Source organism: Tympanuchus pallidicinctus, unplaced genomic scaffold, assembly GCF_026119805.1.
Source record: "Tympanuchus pallidicinctus isolate F22 unplaced genomic scaffold, pur_lepc_1.0 scaffold10, whole genome shotgun sequence".
Taxonomy (NCBI): Eukaryota; Metazoa; Chordata; class Aves; order Galliformes; family Phasianidae; genus Tympanuchus; species Tympanuchus pallidicinctus.
In genome coordinates this window covers 12408345-12433504 of record NW_026294619.1, presented here as the reverse complement: position 1 = coordinate 12433504, position 25160 = coordinate 12408345, and the positions used below count along the sequence as shown (strand labels likewise).

The following is a 25160-nucleotide window of genomic DNA, read 5'->3' as shown; positions in this document are numbered from 1 at the left end:
GGAACCTCCCCTCCAATCTTTTCCATTCTCTGCCTTCACAGAGAGTACTATGTGCCATTGCTGCCTATTTCACCTTTACAATACTATTCTTGTAATTTCAAGCCAGTTTCTTAAAACAGAATAAGGTTTTCTTAGATGAACTCTATCCTGCTCAGCAGGACAGGGAAAGGAAAACATGAATAAAAAGTCCTATGCAAGTTTTAGTTGCGTCAGTACTATCACTGGACAGGGCTAATTGTTTCAAATTGGATAACACCTACTCATCCAATCCAATCCAATCAGAAAGCTACTATTTTCATTAGCTTACTAATCTTATTGCAACTTGAAAATATATGTATTTCAAGTAACTTAGCAAGTAGACTTATTTGTTGATAGTGCATCTAGGATCATGCTAATGATGAAAAAAGTGTTTTAATGAACACCACCTCATCCATGCTTCTTAAAACTAGTGTTGCTAAGGGGTAATGGTTTCCAATCTTCAAGGAATATTTTGTCACCTTCTTAATCAGACAGAAGATGCAATTGCTTAATATTGAATGACTCGATTTATGTGCTGAAAATAGAATTTCTTAGGTGAGGATAGAAATTAAAAGGCATTAACGTGCCTTGAGAAATCCATACAACCTGTATTTTATTCATACAGGTAAGACATTTACCTACATTAAACTTCTACTACACTTTCAACAGCGAGTTAAGTTAAATTTTAGACTATTTTTCTGCCCTCCCCCCCATGACAAACCCTACCTGCTTCCCCTCATACTGCATAAATTAACTGCAGATGTATCACTAAGACATAAAGTCATCCACGTAAAGTGAAAAAGCCCTGAATCTTACAAGTCAACTCTATCCAGACCCATGCCCGGAAATGAAATAGAAGACAGAGCAGCTTACAGGAGTGCCATAGTGCTGGCTGGTATCTTTAGTACTAGACAAACTATCCAGATAACACGCAAACCTGGGATTAATCTCCTGAGTAATTAACTTTATCTTATCGTAACTAAGTGCTTGGTGGAATGTAGTATAAAACAGAAACAAGAAGTTTAATTTCCAAAATTTGATGATACTTTGAATGTTTTACTGTAATCAACTTCTCAGCATTGTTCAATACCTGCTTTTGATTTACGTTTAAGTGTGGGTGGGTATTTGTCCCTTGTTTTGTGATTAATGTGATTCACACAAATTTGGCAGGTTTGGAAGAGTATCTCAGTACAGGAAGTGCATACAAATCTTATTATTTCCTCTGCAGATATAACTGTTAAAGACTATAAGCTTTTGTCATGATTACTACAGTATCTATGAAATTAACAGCTACGTGTATTAACTGTAAGAGAAAATATTAAATTCAAAATTTGTTAACTATTTAGTATTATCTCCATTTAATTTTTTTTATTTATTTATATTCTTCTTAAGACATCTGTATTCAGGAATGTTTTTTTTTCTACTAGGAACTGAGACTTCAAACATGGCTAAATCTCTGCATATTGAAATCTTCCTCTAGCAGCTCTGAGACATTATGCTTGCAAAACACTGCTTCATAAGTATAAGCATAATTTATATCCTGCATGAAAAGCTGTTTTGTAGTCTCTGTTTCCAGAAACAGAAATTTATTTAGACTTTCTTGCTCTTTAATCTTCCTTTCCTTGCTTAATTGCTGCTGAATCAAAAGAACAGGAAGTTTTAATATGAAAGGGTCCTTCCATACTTTTTAACCATGAGGAGTATCTCACATAATAAAGCCCTGGAGAACATTTACACTATGCATAGTTGATGATATTGTGGATATTAAGTCCCAACATAGAACCTATGCAAATCTTTCTTCCCTCTCTTCATTATAATCAATTCTACTCTCCTTATGTTCTACCCTACTCCACTTTGCTGTAAAAGAGAGCATCAGCTATTCATGTTCTATCATTTGCACACAAAATTTCAATTTGAAGTTGAAACGCCTTTTAGGTGTTACACAAAAAAACCTGTTCCTGTCTCAGATTTTGAAGTATATATTTTAGGATAATGGTATATTCAAATTAATGAGTCGAAAGCGCATGACCTGTAAATCCAGTAAGTCATTAATACAGCAGGAGGCTTCAGACACAAGCGCCTGAGCAACACAGCAGTATGACAGCAATCGCAGAAGGCAACACCATGATAACTTTCACTTTTTATCTCCAATGTTATTCTCTGAGCTCGCCTATGACAGAAGCCACTGGTAAGTGCTTAGGAAAAAGCAGAAAGGGTGCCGGGTATATGCAGAGCAACTATTACCCAGTACATCCCATTAGTTTTCAGCAGCCCAGGCCTTTAGTTCATCTCAGCAGAACAGCTGCATCTGTGTCGCAATTAAACTTGAGCAGATATTTAATGGTGGAAGGACACCACTGACCCTGATACTACTTACACTTTGTTTCATTAGTCAAAAGAATAAGATCCTCTTGCAGTGCCACAGTAGCCTGAATAGTTTCTTAGGTGTACCACGCTAACAACAGCTTTTGGGTAGAAACCTGCCTGTCAGATCTCCTTCGAGATCCTTAGCGATGCAGGGAAAGACCTAAGCTTTCCTATCATTGCACTGTGTTTCTGGAGACACCCTTCATACATTGACTGCCACCAATCTGCCCTTTGCCTTTCCTTTCCCATTCCCCATGAACTCTCCTGCTTGTGACATGCTATATAGAACTTTCATGAGTCTTTATCACTGTAGCAGCTCCTGACTCCAACTTTTCACTAGGCACCCTGAGGCAACCAGCAGCAGGCTGGACCAGATGACATCCTGGAGTCCCTTTAACCAGAACTACCTTATGGCCCTGTGACCTCACACACAGTTGGGTTGGCATGGAGTGGAAACTTGGCAGAGCAGGAAATAAGACTGCAGCGTTAAACAGGTGACTGAAGAGGCTGTGGTGATAATCAAAGCTGTATTTATTGTGCAGTCAGGTGGTGCAGTCTCACTTTGTTTGAGCAACCACTGCTGAGGAGTGCTGTCAGCTTGGACTTAACATAAAAGTCCACAATACGTGCCTCAAGTCTGATTACTATCTGAGTTGATTTATTCAGCAGAAGACAGGTACGTTTTCCAGGCTGTAATCCACTTCTGGCTGTGGCACAGAGATACACCCCAAAAACTGAATTACATACAAACATGGGGCTTGCTACTGCGGTGAGCAGCTCCCCTGGTGAGCAGAATCCAGCAGCACCTGAACAGGGGCTGTTCTGCCAGCCAAGCTTGCCCAGCCCCTAATTCATGCTGCAACCAGCAGCCCTGGTAGCTGCCCTCCTCTTGGCAGCTCAGTGGCAGAAGTTCAAATTGCCACAGGTTCTCATTTGGCAGGGTTTGTATCAGTCTGCCAGGAATACAATCTCTTTTATTGCTTTAACAAGTGAATGAAATGAAAACATTAACAGCATTAAAACACAGATCTCCATGAACAAAGGCTTAGCTCCCAGCCACAGCAGTGAGACATTTCGGGTTTCACTCACTGAACGAATACTCATTATGAAGCAGCAGCAAAAGACAACTGCCTGGAGACCTTTCACAGGTGGTTTGTCTTCCTTTGGGGGAAGCTGCCAATGGAGAACACCCCACAGGCCACCGGATGCACCTCCACTTTAACCACCTCATTTTATCACAGCACTGTTGTGAGAGAAGACAGACGGTCATCAGGATTCACATTCAAGCATCCTAATCCAGTAATTTAACCCCAACAATTTGCTCATTCAAGAAGTGGTAGCAGCACGACTCCAGAATTTCTCTTCAGTAGTGTACAGAAGTAGTAGTGTCAGATTAAAATTTTGGCTGTTTTGGAAAATTAACAATGATCCTGGGCCTAGCTTTGACCTTTCAACATAGCTACATGGCCATATTACACTTCACAATTTCTGAGCATTTCATTTGATCTCAACAGCTCTACCACACACAAATCTTGCACGCTAAACAAAATTCACATGGAGATAGCCCAGGTTACTGACAGATTAGTACATTCCCATGAGGACTCTCTGCTACATGTTTTTCAGCAGATTTCCCTTCTCTGGGTGGGTGTAGCATCCTTACTGTAATCTTCCACTTGATTTGCAATGAGTGGGACACACTAAGCCATATATAATGTAGGTGCATGTTATTTTCAACCAGCATGAGGCAAAGATGTTAGGCACTTTCAAACAACACGGAATCATAGAATCACAAAGGTTGGAAAAGCCTTCCAAGATCATTTAGTCCAACCATACACCTACCACCAATATCTCCCCATGAACCACGTCCCTCAGTACAGCATCTAAACATTTCTAGGACAACTCCAGGTACGGTGACTCCACCACTTCCAGTACCTGATTGCTCTATTTGGGAAGAAACATTTCCTAATATCCAACCTGAATGTCCCCTGGCACAACTTGAGGCCATTTCTTCTCATCCTATCTCTAGTTACATGGGAAAAGAAACTGACTCCAACTCACCACAACCTAAGTTGTAGAGAGTGGTAAGTTATTCCCTGAGCCTCCTCTTTTCCAGACACAATTCATGCCAACTGTCTCTACTTTGTCTACTGCAAACCCGATGAAAAAGGACTGGATGTAATGGGAGAGATTAAAAACAAGACTCGCTCGAACAAACTGTCACAGCATTAAGAAAAAAAAAATATCAGGAAAAGGTACTATTAGGCAGTGAAACACATGATAAACAGATCTCCTAAGAGTCTTCTGTTGCTAGTGTTCATGAGAAAAACAGATTTAGAAACCACTCTGACACAAAGCATTGGGTTTGTTTTTGTTTTCATTATACCAGTAATTAAAGTGGAGTTAGACATGATGCAAGGGATCTCTACCATTGTAAAAAAAAACCTGCTTGTCCTAACTAAATAAATCAGGAAAAAGCAAAAAAAAATAATAACAAAGACAGCCCTGGAAGTTTTGGGGCTTCAACTTAATCTGGGTTCTGTGTTTCCACAAATAACTGATGCTTTGAGCCTCTGGACATTTTGACTTTTTAATACTGTCAAGTTCTTCTTCCACATCCTCCTTTCTCTGCTTGTTTTAACATGAAAAAAAAAAAAAAATCAAGTCATGTAAACACTAAAAGAGCAATTAGAAAATTAATGACATCATGGCAAAATTAGATGTAAAAGTTAAACAACAGGAGGGACTTTTTAGTTAAAACTGTGTAAGTTTTGCATTTTTTTAAAAATACATCTACTTAAACAACGACTATTTAATTTAACATTTGGAAGAGTGATGGCCTTTGTTAAAAGTTCAGCACTGGGACTTTTAAAATTTGTTTATTCATTTGAATTTTTCAAATACCGAGGGAACCTTAACACATTTCAGTTGTCAGATGATGAAAGTAAAGATGAGACAAAGATGCTCTGAAACTCGGCATTCACATAAAATCTAAGGAAATATTCGCACACCTTTCCTAACGAGTGAACAAAAAGGAAGGTAGTAAGCACAAAGGCTTCAAATAAAAACAAAGAGAAAAAAGAGGATCAGTTTTAAATAAAGTTTCTGCTAGGTCACCTTCATGGTGAATTCTAACTCAGGAAAAGCCTCTAGAATGAGAAAATGTATGTTATAATTTAAGAAACTCTGTTCATACGATTTGAATTTACTTCAAAAATTCTCCTCTCTGAATTTTTTCCTGAAATTACTTTAAAGCTCTGATTAAAGAGTAAGAACTGGCACTCACTTCTCAATATATAAATACAGACACATCTCCTAATTATGATTAGGTCTAGTATAAGCCACAAAGAATGGATTTAAATGTTTTTTTACTCTTCTTCTCCTTACATCGTCCCAGAACTACTCTTCCATTCACTGCCTTTTAATTAAAATTCTTTTACAATCATGAAATGATTTTTACTCTTTCACTTGATAATTTCCTGATATTCAAAAATAAATTAAAAAAAAAAATCAAATTCACCTTTTCAGTGTGGAAAAAAAAACAAAAAAACCAAGCACCTACAAGTAGGCAGTACACTGGGAACAGGGTAAGACAGTGTGATTTCCCCACACACTTAAATTCTATATATTGTATATATGTATATATATATATATAATGCTATAGCTTCTGGCATTACTCTCTTCCCCATCTGTCTCCTCAGCGGTTCTATGCACCAGACTCAGCAAGGCTTAAGCCCATTGTATTTTCATCCATCCTGAAATGAAGCTGCTCACAATCTTCGAAGAACTGAGTAGTAGAGAAGGAAGCATGTTTCAGGTTCATCTTTTCTAAAAATCTCCAGTATGACAAAAGAACTTATCAGGACACTAGATAGCATGATTTTGAAATGTCTTCCCAAACACATACAACTGATAATACCATTACTTTAACTAGGTGTCGTGGGCAAACAGAATGTTCTATGCACAAAGAAAGTCTGAACATTTACCAAAGTGCAAAAGATTTGCTGTTGGATTCCACAGGAGAAATCCTGATCATACAAGCTCCAAAAAAAAGGTTTTGATTTTCATTTGTTTCTGAGGGCAGCAACAGCTACATTTTTTAAAAGTAGCTCAGTTTTTAAAAAATTCATGGTTGGCAGTAATATTCCAGCTTCCTTGGCTCCCAAAAGTCAAAGAATCATTTCTTTCATTCCTACTGGTTCTACAACGAGGGCATTCAGCAAGCATGCAGACATTATTTACATAATATAACATGTGAAATAAAAACAATATGAAACAAAATGATGCTAAAGGAAGTATGCGATCAACTATGACATTTGGCTTAGTTTTGATTTCTTTATGTAGAATTTAAAACTAATGACAAAGTCAGAATTATGGCCATTCAGTAAGAACAGCTATATGGATTCACTAAGTTCAAGGAACTGCTGAGTTTTGAATTGTGAACACTGAGAAAGATTCCACAATGCTCTTGCACAACCTCTGTCAATATTTGACCACTCTTATAGCAAAGGGAGAAATAAATATATCTTCATAGCTAAATGGAACTCCCCATGATCCAAGCTGCATGTGTTGCCTCTTTCTTGCAAATTGCAGCTCCAAAAAGAATCTAGCTTCATCTTCCCACATAATTGGAGTCATAACATAAAATTTAAATAGTTTATCTACCATTTAAATACAGACATCTCTAACACGAAATAAAATCAATGCGAGAACACAGAGTTTCTGAATAATCTCTTCTCAACATTCACCGTGTGCGGGAGTATTTATCACAGGACAACTAGCAAAAGGTTTAATTTGTAGCAAGGAAGCTCTAGATTGGACACTAAGAAAAGACTTCCTAATTACAAGCTTTAAGAAATCAGTGGAACAGTTGTCTGATTACAAAGTTGTAGAGATCTTAGGGATCTCCATCCCTGGAGGTCTTTGAGAACAAGTTAGACAAACTTGCATCAGGTATGGCAGATAAAGTGCTCTCACCTTGGGGTAGAAGTGTACTTTCTGCCTCTGTTATCTATGAAGACTGAGAATCTCTGTTTCTAGTCAGTTGAGGCAATTATGATCCAGGCTTTAGCCTTTGGGCTAAATCATAAAATATTTAATGCTATCAAAATGCTGAAGCCTAAATTATACATTTGGTAGATCATATCTGTACATCCTTTCTCAAACTTTCGCAACTGCTTCGCAAAGCTCGCAGGACAGTTCTTATGCTGAGTTGCTTAAGAACTCTTTCCTGATCAATGACAGGACAACATGCTTTTTCTTCCAGGCACTGTTAGAGGAAGGATGTCTGGGGATGATTGTCAGGCAAGTCCATCTGCCTACACTGCCAAAGCAAAGCCTCAGATGGTTGAGAAACCCATGTAGGGCTAGTCAGGAATTGAAATTACTCACTGCCATGGAAGTAACCCAAGCACCAGTCACTGATGCTGTAACTACAGTATAGTAATACCACAGAAGTCCAGGTCAGACCTGTGGCACAAGCACGACCAGCAAAAGTGCTGTGTGATTTCTTCAAAGCTATACTAAGTAGGCATTTAACAGCATGCAGCTCACTACACTTGTTGCATTTGTTCAATTAGTAGACCTATGTTCTATTTGTAAATCTCTGTTTTAAGGATATTGCCAAAAACAATAAGGATCTACTCATGGACTTGTACAGGAAACATAATTGCAATATTCCCTTCAAAAGCAAAGTCCGTGTAGTGCTAAAAGCGAGGCTAAAGATAAACTAACACATGCTGGACACTACGTAATGCAGATAATTAGGAAAGACAACATGAAGTACAAGACCTGTTTACAACCACGCAGCCGCGTGTTCAACAATCACATAATTCAAATGGAGCTTTTACACTGTTTACAGCTCCATTTCACGGAAATCAAGCCAAATAAAATCTGTAAATAAACAGTAGCAGGCCGTGGTGTACATTCTGGCAATGAACTAATGTAGTAAATACATTTCAATCACATTTTTTAGAAAGTGATCAAATGACGATTGATAGTAACATCCTGGCACATAAAAAGTTTCAATGGTGAGACAAAAAAGAAAAAATGCCTCTTGCCCTTTGCCAAAACTCAGCCAAATAGTCCCTAGATACTGAAGAAACTATCCAGTGACTGCACGACACGCAGGAAGAAGACCACTTCCACGTATACTTTTAGTGCTTAGTCAAGGTAATACAGGATGAAAACCTCTGATTCACCTGTGAAGAAGTCTACTCAATCCACAGAGGAGTCTAGAGGACTAGTCAAGGTCCTTTTGGGAAAAGTGTCACAAGTTATCTGTATTACACTGCTACTAAGACTAGGAACAAGAACAAAAGGTAGTGGTTAGAGTGAATGAACTGCTAGAACTACTCCACAGGGGATGATGTTACAGCAACTATTTGGAAGAGGGTTGTATCACCAGGCCCCATTCTCCTATGTAACTATTTATCATATTTTACTAAATCTGAACACAACTTTATGGGCAGCTACCACTTTGTGTCAAATGACTCACAGGAGAAAACTCTGATCACATGGAAACATGTCTGTTTTTGCAATAGAATGCTTACAGGATAAGACAAGCATGATTAACATGGGTAACACTAGTGAAGAATAGGCAATGTGCAAGTATTTCAGCAGAAAGATCTTAGAACTCTCTGGCTGGCAACCAGTGAAACATCGAGAAAACACTTGCTGGTTAGACACTCATAAATTATACAGAAACAGTACTTTAGGGGAAGGCCTGAAACCATCATTTGATAACTTCCTCCTTAACTGGCTGACTGCATGCAGAATAGGCACTTGACTTCCACTTTTTTCATGTAAGTAAATACATGAACTATGTTTCAGTAACATGAAGTGTGGACAATCTCTTTTTTCATATGCACACCCTAGCATAATGGATCCTAACCCAGAATACAGCAAATATGTGGTACTTCACAGTGCATGAATACCTCCAACCTCAAAACACAGAAAAGAACCACAAGCAAATGTGGCAGGCTTAGCTCTATTCAGTATTAGTAAATAAAAATCATACCTTCAAAAGTGCAGGAAGAGTTGTATTTTCCTTTTGGTTGCTCTTTAAATTTATGGCTTCGCTCCCTTTGTTTTCAGAACTGAAAAACAAAGATATTTTGCAACACTGAGGACTTGAATTATTCAATTGTACTCGAAAGCCAATAAGATTCAATTTAAATACAAAAGAGCATTGACTTAAAAGGACAAAAAAACATGTTTTCCAACACATAGCCCATATTCCGCATACGCTGCAACTGAAAAAGCCATGCCCCAAAAAGCTTAAGATGAAAGCAAAGTACCTATTTCACATCATACTGACATATTCATAACTCAAGCATACAGAAATGGCAGATAGTGTACCTAAGGCTATCTGAAAAAAAAAAAAACAAACAAAACCAACAACAAAAACACACCAAAAAAAACCCAACTTTATGTGTATATGTGTTACTTTTTTTCTGGAAAAGAAAATAATGGCATAGTTGATGACTTGCCCACTGCAGCATTCCTTGGCATAACAACAACTAACGTGCAGCTAGAAGGCATTCACAGTACTTCAGTCCTTACACTAAGGATTGCAGTCAAATGGAGTGTGCTCAGGGCAGATGGAATCATCACAAATCACAGCCATCAGATTTATCGAAACTCTACTGAACAACGGACATACCTAATGGGGTTTGCAAGCAAATTAAGAAGAAATTGTAGAAAGGTGACATTAGGTGTGTTATAATTACCAAGGCAACACTCACTGTCCATTATAAATGTCAGTAGTCCAAAGTCTCATATGTCCTTATAGCCACTTTACCTTGGTCAATACATTCTTCAGAATCCCATCTCTGGAACGAGGGGAACATTTGTTTTGCCCCAATTCTTACAGTCATCCTTAAGTACAGTCCAGCAGCAAACATTTTAATAAAAACCTTTAAGCTACATGCAACTACAAAGAAAACCTTATAAAGGAAAACATTTAAGGATGTTAATGACAGATCACTTCCTGCATTGCCTATCATATCAATATAGCATGTGAGAAATGTTTTACAGTGAAGCGATAACCACTTCGAACAGCCTTCTTTGTTAATTTTAGAAATTTAGCTTTGCTATTTATAAATGACAAGCCGTTATGTTTTTATTTGTATGAAGAGATAAGCAGAAAACTATTTAAATAAAAGAATAAAACACATTATTTGCATTTTATTGAATTCTGTCAGGATTTGGATGCAGACTAGAACCCCTGTTACCACTGACTATGAAGACACAGTTAAGCATGACACAGTAGGACTTCTGAAAAGAAAGGTTTTATTCCAATTGTGCATTAGGCATTGCAGCTAAACATACACTAACATTCACACAAAATAGAAAATAAAGTCTGAAAACACGATGGTTTCCCTACAAGCTGCTCAGGGTCAAGCTTCCCTGAGCCAAAATGAGAACAGAATGCTCTCACTGCTAAGGTTAAGATCTTTCTGATCTGCTTCAAAACAGAAAAGAAAAGCCCTTTCCTGTCTTTTATAGATCCTCTTCATTATAGAGCCATGTACTTCCAGAGCACCTCCGGTAATCTTTCGTAACGCATTCCAAAACACTAAGATACTTTTTCAGGGAGAGCACACAGAAAGTTCTGTCTTTATTTGCCTCCTTATAACACAGAGCAAATAAATTACTATTCTCTTCTATTAATTTCTTGCACTGTTTATCTATTTTGTGAAGGAGATATCTCCAACACTTCTGAGCAGCCTGGCACACTAGAAAAATGCTCCAAAGTACAAATTACATATGGAACCTATTTTCTCCCACCACCCTTTAAAAGAGAATTAAAAAATCTTCTTGGATCTGCACAGCTTTTCCTGATGCCAATACGCCTCACTCAGTACAGAAGTTCTCCATACTACAAGCAGAAGAACAAGTCTGATTTCCACTAGGCACTCTTCTTGCCTTCAGGATATCACTATCTATGGAACTGCACTGCAGAAAAAAACTTCAGATCATCATTTGTGTTAAGTATTACCAACAGAGATCATTTATATCTAGTTCTCTTAGCACTTTGCTTTGCTCATATTCTTCCTTCATGTTCTGATTTTTTTTTTCCCCTAATCCTTTCAGCATTTTCCTACTTTTTGTTTTGTATCTGAAATACATCCCCATACTACCTTCTCCTCACTGGCCAGGCTCACACTTTCTATGAATATCCAAAGGACACATAAAAACTGAAAGAATACAGTTCAGTACACAAGCATCTTAAAATCAACCAATAAAAAAAAAAAAAAATTCAAGACTTTACTTTCCAGTATTAAAAAAAAACATAAACTTGGAAGTAATTCCAAGCACCCCTTCATGGCTGATATTCTAGCGTTTCTGCATTCCTGAATCTTTTGCCTTAGGCTGTAGTTCCGCCATGTTGACTTTGTCAGCAGAGCAAGCTTCAGAAGTTTCCACACCTTCTTCCTCAACCTCAGCTACCCTTTCCCACCCCCAACCCAGCTCAGCAGGACTCCAGCAGCACCACGGTATTAGATAGACATGAGGGAGAAGCAGAAGTTTCCACACCTGGAAGCTCAGCCAGTGATTCTACTGCATAGCAGGCAGGTGCCAGCAGCACATGCTCTTGAAGCTCACTTCACAAGTAGGGCTACTTCTGGTCACCTTGTGTTCACAGGTAAGGCTCAGTTTTTGTAGTATCATTAAGGTTGGAAAAGACCTAGTCCTACTGCTGACCCATCCCCACCATGCCCACTAACCATGTCCTTCAGTGCCACATCACACAGCTCTTGAACACCTCCAGGGACAGTGACTCCACTGCCGCCTTGGGCAGCCTGTGCCACTGCCTCACCACTCTTTCTGAGAAGAAATTTTTCTTAATATCCAACCTGAAACCACTCCCTCTCATCCTATTGCTCTTACCTGAGAGAAGAGGCCAACCCACACCTCGTCACAGCCTCCTTTCAGCAGCGGTAGAGAGCTAAGGTGTTCCCTGAGCCTCCTCTTCTCCAGACCAAACAATCCCAGCTCCCTCAGCTGCTCCCCATAAGACTTGTGCTCTGCTGTCTGTCCTGCTGTGTGTGGATCTTCCACTGAAACAAAGTGACTTGTACCAAATGAATGGTGTTTACAGCACAAAAGCTCACTTTGCTGGGAGAAAAACAACAACAAAAAAAAGCCTCTTGAGTTTTTGGAATAAGAGGCAAGAATAGTCCTACAGTAAAGTGTATGGGCCCATTCAAAACTCCATGCTTCCATGCTTAAGTCCCTCCCAGTGAAGCTAGAGTAATTATGCCATATATATTCTCACACTGCAACACAAGCCAGTGCTGCTCATATGAGTTTAAACTCAGAGATGCAGTGAACACACTTGTAATTGTTGATGCTATCATTTAATATTTATTGGTAAATAAGTAAGACAAACTTTATTTATGCTAAAAATGATCCATTCTTCCAATTTCTTCAGTATACTCATGCAAGGCTACCATTAGTTGCAAGATGTAATACTTCCAAGAACTGTATTCTAGAGTGGTTTATACTTTCATTTTTTATAGGACAATCTCTGATATTTAAAATTGTTATAAATGTTAACGTATTAACTATGTGATATTATATCACTGAACTGTTATGCCTCTGCTAAGAAGTGAAAACTACAGACTGACTGTATGGACAGGCTCACCCTACGCACATTTGGTTTGCATCTGCATTAACAGTTCACCTCCGTAAGGTTTCATGGTTGCCTCAAATTTCTCTGAGGCAGTGCTTTTTTGGAGTGCTTGGCCACACCAGGTAGCAAGCATAGTACTCCTTGTTCAGCAGCTTGGAAGTTAGGTTTGAGGTTAGCTACCCACATCACTTTGCTAAATCAGCCAGCCAGCTCTCAGAGCTGCAGCATTTCCACTTCTCAACCAAAGAAGATAAATCTCACAGGTCTACAATCCTACACTTCCCAAAGTGCTGTTATTATACAGCCAGTGTGACAGCACACTAAGAGAGACCATAGATTTAAGTTTGCCAAGAATTAGGCCTAGAAGCTCTTAAAACCAAACAGCCTTGTAACTTGTTGTCCAGCCCCACAGAGGTTCTCCTGCCCTTCCTATAAAGGGATCTTGTGACAAGAGGGTCACAACTTCCTCACAGGTGGTGAAGCCAGCTCAGGACCACCGCTCTCCCTGCTGACACCCACTGCTTTAACAGCCTTCACATCTGCCTGGACTCCCTGCACAAGTCTGGGGTCTACTTCGTACTCACTTTTGGGATGTGAAGGAGCACAGTGTGATCCCGAAACCAAAGAAAGCATCTCTGTTCCTCCATGGTGCTTTCAGGGACTTCCTACCTATACAGGCTGTCACTCACAGATGGTTGCAACTGCTTTTTTTTACATACAGGCAGTTACTACTTTCAGTTTATAAACAATAATTAAAAGAAGGCATAGAAATAATTGTCCTGAGTAATAAAGATAATGTTAAGATTAGAATCTAAGATTTTTGGCTACTTCTCAAGTAATCTACTGCCCTCCTATGCTATTTCTGCCTGACATGGTTTTGCCCATCATTTGTTGGTGCATCTGACACAGATGGGTTAATCTTCAGTGAAGGCTGAGGGATTTCTTCCTCTGACTGTCTTGCTGCTTTTCCCAACTATCTTGCCAGAATGCATCCTGATCAGTGGCACTTCTCTAAATATTTGAGATTAAATACAAGTTAAAATAGATCCCATTCTGTATGTTTTGCACAAACTTCTCTTTGTGTGATTTTCTAATGCTTTTTGTTCATCTGCTGTTGCAAATCTGTTCTGACCTTTCTGTAATACCAGGACAGGTGGCGTCTGAATCAGAAGCAGATTTTGGTCCAAGTTTTTAATCATAACACTTACATAGGAAAGGTCACAGACTTTTATAGGTAAGAAAAATGTTTATATCCTGGTACATATATGGTAAGGTTGCTCACACAAAACATAGAAAAGTAGACAAGTATTCAAATCCAGTTAACACATAAGAGGGCTAGGAGTCAAATAAGAAAGAGCTGAAGGGAGCAAATTTAAGTACGTGGTTTGTGAAATATTTTCCAACTGTCTCTAAAAACAGAACAAGACAATTATAAACAATTACATGTTCAAAAGGCCCTCGCAGCATCTCTGTGCAGCACCAGGAGTCTGCTTCCTCCAGCTTTGTTCTTCACAACAATCCCTGGGAACTTGCAAATTAAAAGCCCACCCTCTCTTCCTCTATTAGCTAACCTCACCCATATTATGCACACAGCAGATTGTGAACATGTTGTGTCAGATAAAAAAAGCTACAGGCAGTATGAAAGTGCGATGAAGCACAAGCGTGTGCGCTGTGATAAGACTGACCAGATGCAAAGCTTATTAAACTGAAGCTAACTACTGTGGCATTTTACCTTCCTTTTACAAGGTACCTGCTACGGATTCCTGTTTGAGAATGAGGAAATGAACGGGCAACCCCTAAAGGAAACTGGGACAGCTGGATAACGCTCAACTCAAGCAATATCATGACAATACTTATAGATGCTGTCTTTGCCTCTTGCTCCCACCAGGGAATACTCCAACTCTACAAACAGAAGTCACTTCCAACACAGTGGGTGCAGAATTTACTTCTTATGAAGCCAAGATATAAAAAGATATTGCCAGAGAGGCGAGAGCACTACCATTTTGCCTCTCTCCAGGAACAAATGATTCCCCACACAGCCAAACCCTCCTTGACACTGCATTAAGTTAATACTGCCCATTTTTAGCTGGGCTCCTTTTCGCATCAGCACAAGAACAGTAGCCATTTCATGAGAGGACTTATCACTGTATTAGAACTCCTAACCTGAAAGGCCTTGTAGGATACCAAGCAACCCTAAGCTGCTACATTTGGACTTACTGGTACAGCACTAATTAACTAAGCTTGACATCTCCACGTTTAATGATATTGCTTGTGATATATCCTTCCAGGCATTCTTTAACATTTTCCTCAAGATGATGAGTCTTTGTTTTGGTATTGTTGATACAATTCATCCTCAGGTACAGTCATCACATAGGCTAATGTAATTTTTGTCTTTCCTTTCTAACCTTTATTTCAGCATTTTGGAACATGACTCTAGTTTCTGACCCCTGCCTTTTATCCCTTTCTGAAAAGAACAAGCACTCCTCTTTGCAAAGCTGCACTGCATTTGGTCTTAACGTCATCAGTTCTTTCCAGTTTTACTTAGTTACATAAGTAAAACTAAGATAGCGACACGTTCAATGGTAACCTTCTGAAAGAACCTACAGAACACACAGGTTGACAAAGAAAATATGATCACCCAGTACCTTAAACCAAAGCTGTGAGTGAGCCTCCCTGAAGAATGTGAATAAGAAGACTGCCAGTCAAATAATACTATCAAATACAGATGCACAAGACCAAAGTCATCGTGAAATTTCAGCACAGCACAGGGTTCTCAAACCACATGAACAGACCAGTAGTAGTTATGAAACTTTTACAGTACATCTGCAAAAAGCTATAGGTTAACCAGTAATGGTTTCATCTTTGTTCCAGCTTCTAAGTGGCAATTATTAAGAAGACTGCTAAAAATTCAGACCTTTGAGTAATAATTTGTATATATACATCAGTTGCCCTACTTGCCATGCAGACCATTATGATTACTAAAGCTGGCCTCCCAAATAATCTAGATCACAAAATCTTACCTACGCACACCTGCGTTATACCTGCAACATCTTCCTGAAAGACACCAAGTTTTAATTAAAAAAAAAAAAAAAAAGAAAGAAACAGAAACAGTGAACAATGGAAAAATCTACAGTATTTGTAAATAACACCTTTCCATGTTTACTACTACTACTAAATCCACGAAGTCACTACTAAAACTTAGGCTTGCCAGTCCAAACTTGTCAAGTTTCATCTCTCCTCTATGGGATCAACCTACATATACCTTCCTCAACTCACAGGTCTGCTGTGACGAGAAGCACACAACTCTAATTTCACTTGCAGTTATGTACCTCGAGGCAAAGCCATGCCTAAATCCGTAATCCTATCATTTCAAAACCTACTCTTAGACAAACTAAATGCTATTGAGCTACTCAAATTTATTCTGTGAGGCGGCTTTTCCAGACATCAAGCTGTTTGGGACCTCTTTTCAGAGCCATTTCCAGTTTGTTGGCACCCTTCTCATAATAAAACATGGACACTTTAACCAGACTCACTACACCAGTAACTAAAGTTCAGCCACAGAATACATATAGTTTATCATTTATACTTCTGAGAATCACTTTTCCTATCTAAGCCATCATTTTGCTTTGGCAGCTCCTGTTCAGTGACTGCTATCCACTTCAATGCAACTTCATTTGCTTCTGCAACATTGCTATCTATATGGAAATGCCCATAAAAATACACTCTACTCATCTGCAAGCTTCCCAAGCTACAATCTCCTCTTATTTCAAACTGCTTGTAGAGATGTTACAATGATTGATTCAAAAATACTTAAACTTTTTCACGTAAAAGACATAGAAAATTATTTTCCACATCCAGTTCTTCATATCCCTTAGTTTGTTCTGCCACCATTACATTTGTAAATGCTTTAATTGGAGCATCAGTAACAGGCCAGATGCCTTAAAAAGTCTGAAGTTACTACTTCAGCAGTTTATCAACTAGAGAAACAATCTCATCAAGAAAATGTTTGACAGTTCCCATCCTCCAGCGATGTCAGGATCAACATCCCATTTACTAACTTCACAGCTCACCTGGAAGACTTGATAAATCAACTTTTCAATCCTTCCCCTTTAATCCAACCAAACAGAATAGACATAAAAGCATAACTGAAATGCCAACACCTTGTTCCAGATCCTAAAAATTACACCTGTGTAATCACCCATGTCCTGTGAAGCCCAGAGAACTGTCCAAACCTGATCTGCAAACAGTGATTATAGAATTTCTAAGTGTCAAAGTTTTGTTGAGTCAACGTGTATGTTGAATAATATCTGTTAAATGAATTGAAAGGAAAACATTAATGAAAAGTCCAGTGGCAAGAAGATGCATCTCCAGCTTGGGGAGAAAGCAATGAAGATTCATACAAACATCTGCATCAAATGTCAGTCAAAATACAGCAGCATTGTAAGAGAAAATAAAGATGCTAGTATTTTAACAGAAAACAGCAACAACCACAGAACTATTTTCTCTCTCCTCACCCTCCACAAAACAGAACGCAACTCTTTTGGACAAGCTTCAAAAAGATAAATTGTAGCCAACTTCTCAGCAAGGCTCCCAAGGCTAACACTGGTCACGGAAACGAAATGGTAGCAGCAGTGACAAAGCTTTACTGCAATTTCTGACAAGGCTGTCAGGGCTTGTCTTGAAGAGAGAGGGAGTGTTTGCACAGAAATTTAAATGTGAAGTTCCTGGCTCCTACTTTTGTGCTTACATGTAAGCCACGCACGTAGGGAGGAGCCATTAAAATAAATGGAAATTTTAAAAACAAGCCAGTGAGTTTGAGAACATGAAAGCAAAGCGAAGCAACTATTTAAAACAAATAAAGGAAGTGGGAAGGAAAGGCGCAAAAGCCACGGAAAGGTAAAGGATGAAGAAAAGGGAAGCAAAAGAAGGAGGAACTCAGGCAAAAGCAGCGTTAAAATCAACCAACCAATATAAGCGCTGGAATAGCATAAAACATATTATATTCAGTTCAACAATCCCACTTGGAAACTGGTGTGATTACAGAGAGTATTAAGCAATTCAGGAGGTTTTTACAGAAACAAATTTTCCTCTCAGACCTATTTATGCTGCTTGTTTACATACTGCTTTTGCTCTGATGCATAGTAAAGCTAGGTCAGCTTCATGCCCTGTGTTACTATTGCTGCTTCCCATACACTAAGCGAGCTACAGAATACGCAGTACAAAATGAAGAGATTTTGTTAATCCTCTTTCAAAATGCAAACTAAAAAAACCCCACAACAAACAAAGCCGTGAAAAATAAAGATGTTATAAAAGTACTGAATGACACATTTTAGAAGAAAATTTATGTTAAAAATGCAAAAACCATTTCTTGACATCAAACAAGTCCCTTTCAACTTAAAAGGCTGGAACTAAGTGAAATAAGTACGACGGCCCCCGATCGCCCTTGATGAATAACTTAATCTGTTTTACACATGAGGGAATTCAACAGCCATACAAAAGGTAGGGAAAAGAAAGAAAAACATTTCTGAGTAGGACCTACTTCAACACTGGGCAGTAGGATTATACCAGATTACACTAAGGTTTTTCTTCTGGCATCTGTCAAGCATAGTAACAAACATTAATATAGAATCTACTCTGTCTTTGCTAGCTTGAGAGGTTCGGTCAAGTTTGCAGCATGCTTATGAAATAAATGTTTCTTGCAGCTGACATATTAGACCTGGTATAATATCAGAAGCAGATTCAGAAACTATTTAAGGTTAAAATTATTGAGTTAATAGAGAATAGACAAGTCATTATACAATTACTTTCAAAAGGCACATATTTGAAGGGCTGGAAGTCAGCAATTGCTTACAAGCAACAAGAAAATGCAAGACATTAAAAAAGTAGAGTACCTACTTCCCTCTTGACAAATGAGGTTTAATTAAATTTGTAATAGAAGGCAATAAGAAAAGGAAAGGAAAAACAAGCAAAGGACACCGGGGTCACCAGCAAAATGCAGCAAGTCCTTCGAAAGCAACACTAGATAATACTGTAAAGTTAGTGCAAGTGATTTTAGAAATGAAAATTAAGATAGAAAGAACAGATACAGTAATATCCTCAGGAAAGCCTACAGGGTAAGCAATGTAGCACTGCTACTGTCTGGAAGCATAACAGTATAACTAGCACACACTGAACTGCACGCAGTCCAAAAAACCTTCAGAAAACAGAAGTGGTTGGGTTCTCATCTCTGTAAGAAGTTTTGATAATCAGAAATACAGCAATTATATTTCTGAGTTTTGTTTTTTCCCCACCTGCGAGTCTTCTCTTCACCTGCTGATGGATTAGTTTTCACCTCTGTGAGACAGCCCTAAAACCAATGATTCATAGATACTCTGAAAATCTGACAATAATTACAAACACAATTGGAAGGAGACAGCACTGTTAACACGTAAAAAGTAGGTTTGTTTCTTTTAAGGAGTGCTACCATTATAATTAATGTTCCAGTAACATTTCCTCTAGGAAATGTCTCACAATCACAAGGCCAGCTGTTGGGCATGCTCCTTCAGTTCTTGCTCCCATGAGACACTGACATCTACACCTAATTTAAATCAAATGAGGAGCCCCTCTGTAGCATGACACAGAATATTTACTTATATAAGTGTAGGCAATCACTTTGGTAATCTGCTGAATCAGGATCTTTGCTACAGTTTTGAATCATTTTGAGATAACAGTCACAACAGAAAGATCAAGGAAATAAAAAGAAATGGAAAGAAAGGTCAAACATAAGTGAACAGAAACTTCACATAATGTGTTCTTGCTTTGGTAAGTTTGAGTTCTTCTAAATGACTGGAGTCTTCGCCTTGCTGGTTCCACAAACCATCACCTCTGCTGCACATTCATAAATGAGCTGGAATTTAATAATAATAGCAATTGCAAAATTCCCCTTTGCCTTTTGAAAGGAAGAGTGTCTTTATGAGAAAACAGATTTTTTTTCCAGCAAACAATGGATTTCTTCGAAGATGCCAACAGCATGTGAATCAAAACCAGCCAGGAGGTAGCAAGTTTAGAAGAAACAGAATCATAGAATGATTCAGTTTGGAAGGGACCCTTAAGATCGCCTACTTCCACCCCCTTGCTATAGGCAGGGCCACCTCTCACTAGACCAGGTTGCTCAAAGCCCCATCCAGCCTGGCCTCATATGCCTCCAGGGAGGGGGCATTCAAAGCCTTGCTGGGTGAATAAGTTTGAAATGCATTGCTCCCATTTCAATCCATTCCTGGTAGTTCCCAAATACATTTTTTTTTTATTTTTTTTTTTAACCACTACAAAAATACATGCACTTTATAAACAGGAACAATGACTGGCAAGCCTAGAGGAAGAAAGGGACTCTCTAATCTCTCCTTAGGCAGTATAAACAACGTTCTTCCACCTCTGAAAGCTCTTAGTTAGAAACTAATGGATGAACGGAACAATAATGTCGACTAAGAAAAAAATAAAGGAGAAAAAGGTCCTCTGAAACCAAATAAAAGGTTGTTTTTCCCTGTTTGATGTTTCTGATACACTTCAGCGACACAGAAAAAAGTATCTGGACAAGCCCAACAAAGGCCCACTTGTGCTGGTAGTTATTTGACCAACTAATGGCACTTAGAGGGAAAAAGATAAATCCGAAATGAATCTGCTACACAATATAAAGTGCAAAGTATATGCAAAATTTTGGTGGTAGCTCTGGGTTAAAGCAACTGGTGAAACGTCACAGCTCCAGACAGTTAATAAGGTGACTGAGTAGGTCACATTCACTTTCAACAGGACAATTGCCAAAGAAAGGAAGCTATTCTGCCCTGAAAGAATACGCAAGAGATTGTCTTGTAAAAGACATATCTTCATCCAGGTAGTCTAAAGAAACCTGTATTAATAACTAACTGAGTAAATCAGACTCCTGCTAGAATTATGAAAATCAAATAGGATTTTCTGAACACTGGGATGTAGACTGCCCCAAAACAGACACCGTGGTTACAAATACCTATTTTTATTATTGAGAATAGCAAGTAGCAATGACAGAGGGAAGCATTAGGTGAAGGATCATTCACATTTATTTAATTTGTATGTAAAAGCAGACTGAATCCATAACAGATGCCCTCTGCCTTGTGCCACCATGACACTTGCTAAAAATGGAAAACAACCAGTGCAGACCAGTGGTAAGGAGCAGGTGGAGAATGACTTTTGGACATGATGGGCTCATCTCCTCACTTGCAAAATTTACAAGTAAGTCATATTCAGCACAGGGTACATGAAGCGTGATGCATTTCTCTGGAGGTCAGTGCAAATACACTGCAGATATACATGGCCTTGCACACCACTGCGCTTCACCTCCCGATCCCTCTCCTTGGTAGTTCTGCTGTTCTGAAGCTCAACACCAGGTACAGTATCTCGATAGAAAAGTTTCATGCTACACAATTCTGATTTGATCCAGTTCCAACGTGCATCGTTCCAACTGTTTCAACAGGAAATTAATCACCACAGTGCATATGTACCGACAAGGCTTCTCAAGAGGCACATTCCCCATCCGCCTCCTGCCCTCCACACCTGAACAACAAATACACAGGAGCCACAGCTCCCCCATTGTTCAGCAATCCATTCCTCCGCACCCAAGGCTCACCGAAGCAGCACACCAAGCCAACCCGGGCCGCTCACTTCAGCCTGGCACTGCTAATGTATGCAATTACGCTAATCTATGGAGAAGGCTGTCAGTGGAAACCAAAGACGAGAGCGTCAGCATTCCAGGCGAATGCACCGCCCGCAGCCTGGCGCAACAAAAAAGCTCTTCAACATACCAAATTGGGCTCCTCTGAGCTGCCGGAATTTTGCTTGCTTCAAGAGGAATTGCGGCACCGACTGCCCTGTGTAGGGAGGTCATGCAGAAGGCCAGGAGGCCGAGCCTTCTCACACCTCATGGGGACAGCTCGAGAAAGGCAGGGCTCTTCGTTGCAGGAAATGAAACTGTGATTTACATGAAGATAACTGGCTCCAGCCCCAAGTTACGTGCTACAGATCTACCATGAGGACACAACACAGATAGCATATCTTGCTCACAAACCACCCAACCGGCATCACCCTGCTCCCCTCGCTCAGGTGACCACTGGGCTTTTTTGTTTAGTGTCAGCCACAGCTGGTGAGGAGGAAGCATGATGAGAGGTAATGGCCTCAAGCTGTGCCAGGTAAGATTCAGGTTGGATACAAGGAAAAATTTCTCCTCTGAAATAGCACTGAGGCAGTGGCACAAGCTGCCCAGGGAGGTGGTGCAGTCACTGTCCACAGAGATGTTCAAGAACTGTGAGGATGTGGCACTAAGGGACATTGTTAGTGGGTACAGTGGGAACAGGCTGGTGGTTGGACTGGGTGATCTTAGTGGTCTTTTCTAACCTTAGTGATTCTGCAACACCTCCGCTGCTGCCTCTCCATGTCCCAAGCCACTTTCAAGCCTGTATTTTCTGCCACATCTCAACCACCCTGCCAGGGGTGATGCCATGCTGCTCTGTGGTAAAGGTGCTCATGATTCAACAGCATCACTCCTGATTTTTTTTTGCAGGAAATGAACATATTGGTGCTTGTGAAAGGCTGCTGGAGGATCTTTAGCAATATGCTGGTGTGTCAAACACAGAGCAGTTGCAATACAATAAAAAAAACCTAAAATTAAAAACTTTCACAATCCGTTTACAAGACCACCTAAAAAGAGAACGTACAGTAGTCAGCATAACATAACAATGCACTCTGCAATTTTTCATGACTGGTGAGAAAGAACCACCAAGATGCCTGTTTAAAGTTTGCTTATTTGCCTGTGTAGGCACAAACATGTGCAGAACCAAGAATGACTCAAAACGATTAAAAGCAACATGCTAAAAGCAAAATGAATAAGTCGTACACCTGAGGAAATGAGGCCTTGCCAGCTGACACCTCCTCACCACAAAAACATGCTCATTCACTCAGACCAATAGTAAGACTCCGCAAGAAACAGAAGGAAACTTTATGTGCAGTTCTTTCCTATCTACATGTAGAAACCAGCCAGCAGGAAAAAAAAAAGAAAAAAAAAAAAAAAAAAGGAAGAGGAAGAAATGCACGAGATGTTACAGAACTTTTTCATCTCATTAGTACTCTCTGTACATAAAAAGGAAAAAAAAAAAAATTATTAACAACCAGGTTACCAGAGACCACATATTTTGCATGGAGCCTTAAACACCCCACTAATATTTATACTTCATTACCATCTGATTTAGAGCACCCGGGAGGGGTGCGAGGGCTGTGTGAAGGAAGAGAGCCCCCAGCCCGGCTGCCTCCAGTCCCCGCCGACGGGGCCGCACGCCGGCTGACCCCCAGAGCTGGGCATCCTGCAGGCAGGGCTCAGTGCTGCGCTGATGCTCGCTGAGCTGAGCTCCCACGGAAACTCCTCCGCACACCCAGAGCCTAAGCGTCCACTCCAACCCGCATCCGGCTCGCCTCACACCATCCCAAAGTAGCGCTGCCTTACAATCGAACACGCCGAACCCCAAATCTCCACAACCCATCAACCGACTGAGCAGCCAGGAGCGGTGCCGGCAGCCTCCCGGCTTCAGAAAGAGCCGCTCCCCCCGGGGCCGGTTCCCCGCAGGGAGGTCGGGCCCCACCTGCTCCGCGCCCCCCCCCCTCCCGGGCCCCGCCGCCTCTCCCTTCCGCCCCATCTCCTCTCAGCCCGCCGGTGTCGCGACATCCCTGAGCGGGACGGGGCCGAGGGGGGACGGCGGAACCGACCTCGCTGCGCCGCGCGGGCCCCTACCTGTGCGCGCCCGCCGGCCGCCCGGGCGCCGCCGCCTCCTGGCGCGGGGGGCTCCTAGCGAAGAAGCGGGAGAAGGCGCTGGGCCAGGAGGGACCGGCCCGCCGCCGACTGCCCCCGCCGGACATCGCCGGACCGGGGAGGGGACGCAAATAGCCGCCAGCAGCAGCCCGCCACCGAGTCCCCGCGGCGGCAGGCGGCGGCCCACGCCTCCCTCCGCCCCGGCGGAGGCGGCCCGTCCCGTCCCAGGGGCGGGGCCACCCCTCAAGCCCGACCCGGCCCGAGGTGGCCGCGCTCCGGTTACTGCCCCCGCAGGCAGACAGGCACGAGCGGGCCGTGGGCGTTAAGGTCCTGCGCGGGTATTGGTGTGCGAGCGCGAGATGCGGGAGGAACGAGCGAGCCTGCTGCCGCGCTGCAGCCACCGGCTCCAGCCCGTTTGCAGCTTTCACTTGTGCCAACTTTCAGATGCCGCACGTGTCTGTGCGTGCTAAGTCGGTAAGCAGCTTCACTCGGCTCGAGGGGTGCCACATATCACACAGGCCCCACACTTGTATTAAAATCAAAGAGTACGGCACTGCAACCATGTTAATGCCCACCTCAGCTGCATGAAAGTGGCTGACATGGAGGAAGGGTGTTTCTCCTGCCTGTTGGGAGTTATTTCTTCCTAATAAGGGATTTTTTATTCACTGACGTCTTCATTTAATGGCTAGACTTGATGACTTTATGGGTCTTTTCCAACCAGGAGTCTAGATGATTTTTCTCCCTCTATGAGGACTGTGTCCTTCCTCAAGTTAACATCAAACTCCTCCTACCACTAGGGACAACCTTGCCCTTAGAACAACCCAGGGATGAACAGAAATATTAGCCTTATTTTACATATAGGAGGGCGGTGAACCTTAACAACTCACTGTCTGCAAATCACTTGTAAAACCAACTGACCTTGATATCAGAAGTTTTAATACAGAGACATGCTTTCGTCCTCATCCCAATGAACAAGCCTGCATGTCTTTGTGACCGCCTCCCTGCCTTTTCATGCGGTGCTTTTTGTATCAGCGTCCAAGACAGGGAGCAGACAATTTTCTCCAGGATGCTCCAAAGCCAGTACAAGTCTATGAAATGTATCATGACAGAAAATTATAGAGGAAAACTCACTACATTTTGAGAATACTTACACACAGCTGCCCAGTCTCGGGAAAACAGCAATCAGGGCCACAACCATAAAAATGTAACAGGCTCCCTATGGAACCTTAAAGAGGTAAAGATACTCCCTTTACAACCAAAAGTAATCAAGGCTCCAAAATTGAACTAAAAGAGTGGCAATTTACTAAAAGCAATTAAATGGAACTGCACAAACAG

At 40.8% G+C, this 25160-nt stretch overlaps 1 protein-coding gene across 2 annotated transcripts in view; it reads right to left on the bottom strand.

Annotated features, from left to right (window-relative positions):
- CRYBG3 (crystallin beta-gamma domain containing 3) overlaps nucleotides 1–24018 on the bottom strand; it is a 90692-nt gene extending 66674 nt beyond the window's left edge. The window contains exons 1-2 of one of the 2 annotated variants that reach the window (XM_052703021.1): nucleotides 23808–24018; nucleotides 9401–9479 (exon numbers count right to left, since the gene is read on the bottom strand). In XM_052703021.1, coding sequence (XP_052558981.1) covers nucleotides 9401–9479; nucleotides 23808–23932 — 204 coding nt within the window. In that variant the 5' untranslated portion in view covers nucleotides 23933–24018. Of the gene's footprint in view, nucleotides 1–9400; nucleotides 9480–10127; nucleotides 10178–23807 lie in introns of those variants that run through there. The other variant, XM_052703030.1, reaches the window with a different exon arrangement.
- Nucleotides 24019–25160: the final 1142 nt, after the last annotated feature.